The 7,081-nt window shown below is 37.8% G+C and overlaps 2 gene segments (V, D, J or C); both read right to left on the reverse strand.

Annotated features, from left to right (window-relative positions):
• Window positions 1-3,838: 3,838 nt before the first annotated feature.
• LOC122974422 lies at window positions 3,839-5,969 on the reverse strand. The segment is given in 3 exon segments: window positions 3,839-4,269; window positions 5,540-5,684; window positions 5,940-5,969. Coding segments are annotated over 3 exon segments (498 nt in total).
• Window positions 5,970-6,260: 291 nt separating this feature from the next.
• LOC122974274 lies at window positions 6,261-7,081 on the reverse strand. The segment is given in 2 exon segments: window positions 6,261-6,917; window positions 7,003-7,081. Coding segments are annotated over 2 exon segments (348 nt in total).

A 7,081-nucleotide genomic window follows, 5' to 3' on the forward strand; every position in this document is an offset into this window, starting at 1 on the left:
TCTATTTATTCTCTTTTTTTTCAAACTCCTATTATCATTTAAACATTTTGTGCCTTATCATGTATCATTAAGATGTTTAGCCATTAATAAATGTCTTCATTTATCATAAGAAGTCGTGGTTTCCTTTGAGCATAGAGGTCACTGTTTTGAAAAGAACTTATGGTTTTATGAGATTGATTAATTGATCAAATTGAGAATTGAATTTAGGCTTTAATGTTTCCTCGGGACATTAAAGATTTCCTTTTGGGACGTGGAACCCATCAAATGAGGATTTTATATTAATTAAAGTAGATTAACGGTACATTAGATCATCACTGTGTAACTTGCTAATCAGCAGTTTGGTCAGTTATGTTTATAGTGTTTTCTGGACTTTGTTATCACAAAACTGACTGTGTGAGACCTTATGTCATTTCCTTGATACCAGAATAAAAGCTGATTCAGGCCAAAAGTGACGGTTTGTTAACTTGTGGTGAAATAAATACTCAACCATGAAATGATTCCCTGTTTCTTGGTTTTCATTCTTTAGAAGATCCAAATGCAGCACAAAAGTCTGGTATTCTCTACTACCTAGAGCAGCCAGAACCCCAGTCCAGTAAGGTAATGAGACACATCTGTAGGAATTTGTGATCTCAAATGGTTATTATAAACTTATGATTGTTATTAATCTTAATAATGATTATGTGAGGGTGTAGGTCTTTCAACATTAAGTGACTGAGATGCAGTATCTAAGTTAAGATGTAAATAGACAATGGTTTATAGTAAAACTACTGTAACATGTTCACCACACAAGGAATATTATATGACATATATTATCCATGAAATAATATCTAACTTCTTCATCTAATAATACTAGCAGGAGTCACACAAATCACAATTACTGGAAGAGGAAACTTGAATCAATAAATGAGCAACAGCTCAGACATTAATCTGGTCACTAAACAGAAAAACAACACAGGCGATAACAAGAGCAAATCTGCTCCTGGGGATCAGGCGCCACCGTGTGGTGAAAGTAAGAACCGGCAATCTGAATGTTAAAGGAATGTTATAAAACACATTTACATTGATTAAAGGCTGATACATACAGTCATGGTAGGACTGTGTAAAGACTGTGACTGTGGCTGAACCGGATTTTTTGCCATATAAGGTAGAATGTGAGTTATTTGACATGACATCACACATTTAATTAACAATTGGGCCGAGGCAGAGAAAAAAAAAGCTGAGAGCAGATCATTAAAAGGTCCGAGTGGATTTCCTGAAAGAACATTTGGAGACACAAGTTTCCTGATGACATCAAAACCAAAAGAACGAGAGAGAGAGACTCTGTGGGTACTTGATGTCTGGGTTACAACCATGTAATGTAATAATGTGTTTTGGACTGCGTCTGCTTTGGGGCACAGAGTTTCTTCTGCCTGACTGCCACTTTTGAATATTGGTTTTTTAGGTGGTGAAATGTAAGGAAAGACATTTCTCTCAGTTTTATGAGTCTGAGTTAAACACTAGCAAATTGTGTTTGAACAACAACTAACTCACTTACTCTTTTTCTTAAGTATGTTCTTACTTATTTACATACGTGAATACGTCTACCAAGGCTGCACAATCCTGGATCAGTGATCCTGCAGAGTCCTGTCCTCCCTGTGATGGAGGGAGATGATGTCACTCTGCACTGTAAACACTTTACTGGTGTGAGTCCAGAGAGGGATCAACCAGTAACAGCATCAACATCACTGTCACTGGTAAGATCAGACTGTGGAGTTAGTATTAATGAAGCTGAGTGTAAATGATGAAATGCTGTAGTTTGTCTCTGTGTTCAGATGGATCAGTGATCCTGCAGAGTCCTGTCCTCCCTGTGATGGAGGGAGATGATGTCACTCTACACTGTAAAACAAAGACCTCCAACCTCCCAGCTGATTTCTATAAAGATGGCTCCCACATCAGGACTGAGCCTGCAGGTCACATGACCATCCACCATGTTTCCAGGTCTGATGAAGGCCTCTACAAGTGTAACATCAGCAGTCATGGAGAGTCTCCATCCAGCTGGATCACTGTCACAGGTGAGGAAGTCAAAGACAAATCTTTCAACCCAACATTTAATATGTTATGTTGTCATTTTACACAAAAAAAGCTTGAAATCATCCCCGACATCTGGAAAACAAACCATAAACAATATGGAAGAAGTTAATATTACTTATTTAAGCTCACTGCTGAGCTGCACAACAAACCAAGGTTGTAAACTTCTTCTATGACACCAAAAACATTTTCACTCGCTGGTTATTTGCATTGTCACGGTAACTTGGCCTCTGCAGCTGAACAGGAAATGATTTTCATGTTCATATTCAACTGAGGGTGTGTCGGTTGTGTTTTCTCCCGGAATAGGTCCAGAAACTGCCAGCAGATGTTCAACGGCTCATCGACTTTCAAATCACTTCACCCAAAAACCGCAAGAAGCTGTTCTACAAGTGTTTTATTGATCACACCCAGTCTCAATGCTCTCAAGAGTAAATTAATATTATGTGTTTACTCGTCTGTAAACATGTAAAGTTCAGTGAGGTCTCCTCTGATCTTCGACCGCTGTATGATTCGCTGGTTGAAGCTTAATTTTTTACTTTTCAAGCCACAGATCTGAGCATCTGATTGATATATTGATTGATGATATTTTGGAATCATGATGATGGCCGGATTAAATATTTTGTACATTATGAATACATATATTACTTGAAAATGCTGTTTGCCTTCTTTTAGTTCCAGATGATGCTGACAGAGTTTATCAGTGACAGATCAGCAGTGTTTATATGACTGCGTATGTTGTATTTTCTCGGTGATAAATGGCTGGATTGAACAGTTGAGTTGTTTCATTTAGAAGGCAGATAAAAGTAGAGTTTATAGTTAAAAAAAACCTGATCCAGGATTGATCTGTTTCACTAGCAGAGTGAATGAGATCAGACAGCTGAGCCCAGATCACATTTAAACAGACATGTCAGGACAGATCTGTGGTGTTAACAACCACAGAGCTGTACATTAAACAATCTGTGTAACATGACAAGTAGTAAAAAATAAAACCTTCTCCACAAACACAGCAGAAGAAAACCTGTAGCAGGTTGCTGTAGACCACATATATACGTGATATATATTGTCATGTCCTGCGTGAGTAATAAAGTCTTTCTTTGAATAAGTGCTGAGTATGAATCAACATATTAATACACGTATAGAAGATGCGACATGCAATTAAACAACTGACACATCGAATAGAAGCTGAAGCAGCTTGTTTATTTTGTGACAGGAAAATAAGATGATTATTTATTATTTTGATTGTACCACTTGGTTTGTGTGTAACACGAATATAACATCTTCCATATAGTTAAACTACAGCCATGAATAAAAGCTATTTATTAGCTTTATTTTAATGATACTACATTTAAAACAAGCAGATATCAGCTGGAATACTGCAGATAAAACTGAAACAGATATGAGTTCATGTTTTAACGACGCAGTGTAACTGAAGCACATCTGTGTCAAAACTGATCGATAAATGATCAGTTTGGCAGGAACTGAAAATCATGTTCACATGAGCAGCAGTAAAGAGGAACGATTGATTGTCAGACTAGTTGATGCTGATACTATGTTTCCATGGTAACCTCCTTTATGAAATGGATATTCTGCTTTAATGAAATAATCCTGGTTCAATAGTTGTCCTGCTGTATCAAAACACCCCTCTGGTTCTTTAGCATGTTAAAATAAACAGTCACAGCTCGATGCAAATACTGTGTTGCTGAGTGAGTGTCAGCATCTTTACTGATGGCGGGAAATGAATGAATATGTTTACAACAATGACACCATTGAATAAATCAAACATCTTTTTTTTTATTTTCTTCTGAACAACAAACATGAAAGCAGGCAGCATCTGTAGCACGGATCACCAGCAGCAGGTCAACAGATGAGGTTTGCGTCCCTACAGGCCGCACTGTGTCCTCCTGAGCTCAGCTGACCGCGCGCCGCCGTCATGAGACACCTGGCAGGTGAACAAGTCTCGCTTCTGCCACTCCTCCTTGCTCAGCGTCAGGGTGCTGCTGCGGACAGACTTCCCTCCGTCCCTCTCCACCTCCTCACCGGTCAGGACACCCTCCGTCACCTCAGTCCCGTCCACGGTCCAGCTCACCGTGGCGCCCTGCGGGCTGTAGCCGCTCAGCACGCAGACCAGCGTGGCCTGACCCGCCGCCAGCTGCTCAGAGGAGGGGGGCAGCAGAGAGACGGACGGCGGCACGGACACCCCCGCTACAAGGAGGCGACCATACAGTTAATGGAGGACTGTCACATATGGTTCATTCAACATATTGAATCTAAAAACACTGGAATCACATAATCATATCCACAATATGTATGTTTTTAATTGTAGAGACTAAACCCCAGGAAGCTGTTTGGTCTATAAAATGCCAGTAACAGTGACAAAAGCTGTGAAACATTCAAAACTCTTTAATATTATAGAAAGAACCAGCGAATGTTTTGGCAGTTTTTCTTAAAAAATTACTTTAATTAATCAAAATTACTGATTATTTGTTTTCTTTTGATCGTCAGATAATCAATGAATTAACTTATCATTTCAGCTCTAATAAATACAGAGAATATAACCTGTTACTACTGTCTGTAACTGTTATAGAAATACTATGAAAAACCAGAGTAAATCATTTTTATTTTTAAATATTTTTAAATATATGTTAAAATGTCTAGTAGTAGGTAGTAGTAACCTCATTAGTAGTAAACGTCTTCCAAACTCACAGAAATGTTAAATATAATCAGTAAAGTTAATGTGAATTTAAAGACATTTCAGGGATTTTCTTCACATTTTAACAGTATTAACCTTCCTTAACAAACTGTCTACACAGTTTAAATTTGAATACACATAAAAGGTTTATAGTTTAGTAGAGTTAAACTTTCTCAACCAATGAAACATGTGGTAGGTGTAATATACACAGCATGTCCATTCAGTAGAATACAAATAAAATACTTTTGAGTTGTTGAATGTTCAATGTACTTTTCTGTCCTTTGGTTTTACTTTACTTAAATTACACACAATTTATAAATGTTGATAAATTAATTTAGGCAAAAATCATTACTGTGTGTGTTTAATTGTTGTTTAATTATATAACAAAGTATTATTCTCTAAATAAAATGGCACAATAAATGTTTTAATTCTAAATTGGGAAATTCACCTGAAATGAGAATTAATTATGAGAACTGAATTTTGTTCCTTCTCTTCACTTTACAGAATTCAAGTTTTAGTTTAGAAAACCAGATCTGACGAGTAGAATGAACTCACTAATTGATCACTAATTCATCATAATGATCAATTAAAATTATGTAAATTATTTACGAGGTTGATCACTGTGGATAAAAACAGTGTCAGTGATCTTAAAACACTATACAGTCATCATGTTCAGGACTAATATAAGATTTTATTTATTTTCTGAGAAAAAAAATCTCTTTAATTACAGTTTTTTAATTTGTGAACTTCAGAAAAGGAAAAAAGAAAAAAAACGTGACTTACTTTTGACGATGAGTTTGGTTCCTCCGCCGAAGCTGTACCACAGTGATATAAGCTGGTTAAAGCGTCGTACAAAAACCTCCGTCCCAGTTGAACTACACACACACTCATGAGAATCCACAGCTCCAAAGGTTGAAAACAAATCCAACTATAAATCACCACAGTGCACTGAGATGTCAGATGTGAGTATACTTCAGGAGAAGAAGAAGCTCCTTTTATATCCAACTTATTATTCTTATTATTCCATTTTTTTTTAACTGGTTAAATTCCCAGTGACCTGTTTATTGTTGGCAGTTAGTTTGGAATAATCAGGTGAAAAAGCAGATAGTTGAGAACCATTTAAAATCCAGTCATACTGTGTTTCATTCCAAGTTCCCAGAGAATTAAAGTGCAGAGTCTTAACAGCATCTTCATCCTGAACTCCTCCGATCATCAGGATGACGTCTCTTGCTGGTCCGGCAACACGGAACCGTGACGGAATTCCTGCCATGTGAGTGTTTCCTGCTCCAGTCACATGACTCTGGTAGCTTCTCCTGTGTTTTTGCTGGTTCCAGGATCGACGTGGCAGGTTTTTTTAAATGACAGCTGACCGTCCTGTTCCTCAGCACTGTCACTGGCCGCAGGAACTTTATAGAGAATACAGATCAGTTGAGGTGATTCTTCAGCGTTGCTATGAGACCTTCTTTCTCTTTGTTTATTCCTCTTTTCTTTTCTTCCTCCACAATGTAAATGGTGCCTTTATTTATTTATTTATCCATATATTTGTTGGGCTGCCAATTAAAGTCATTAAATGCACAAAGTTTCATGTCCTGTGTGCAGTTAACATACAGTTCCTCTGTTGACTTCTGCCAGACTTCATGTAATGACGTTATGTTTCTGTTATATTGTCTTACTGTGTTCAGTTTAATGTTGTTGTATGTCGTCATGTATGTCGGCTGTTTAAAATCTAGTAAAAACTCTGTAAGTCTGACTTTAACTCTGAGCTGTTGAAACAGCATCAAAAACAAAATACTGAATCTTGAGTCTCTTTCAGCTACAGTCACTTCCTGTTTAACTGACTGAGGTTTTTGTACGGCTCTGTATCACTGTGTGAGTGGATACGCTTCATGGTGCTGACAGTAATAAACTCCTGAATCTTCAGCCTGTACATTACTGATGGTCAGACTCAAATCATAATTATATCCACTGCCTTGGTATCGACCTGATGACATACTAGAAGCAAAATTAATAATGAATTTAGGAGCTTCTCCTGGTTTCTGATGGTACCAGGCTAAATCATCATCGATGGCGCTGCTGGCTTTACAGCTGATGGTGGCAGATTCTCCCCGCTGGACTAAGAGGGATTCTGGAGTCTGGGTGAGCAGAATGTCTGCTGAGCTCACTGAAAAACACAACACAGGAACATCAAGTCAACAACCAACCAAACAGTGAACATGAGCTGAACGTAGACTGAAGAGATGACCAACCTTTGGTACACACAGTGAGTACCAAGACGCAGATGCAGATGAAAGACATGCTGGTTCTCTTGGTTTGTGCTGCTCTCTC

Source organism: Thunnus albacares, chromosome 22 (assembly GCF_914725855.1).
Source record: "Thunnus albacares chromosome 22, fThuAlb1.1, whole genome shotgun sequence".
Classification (NCBI taxonomy): domain Eukaryota; kingdom Metazoa; phylum Chordata; class Actinopteri; order Scombriformes; family Scombridae; genus Thunnus; species Thunnus albacares.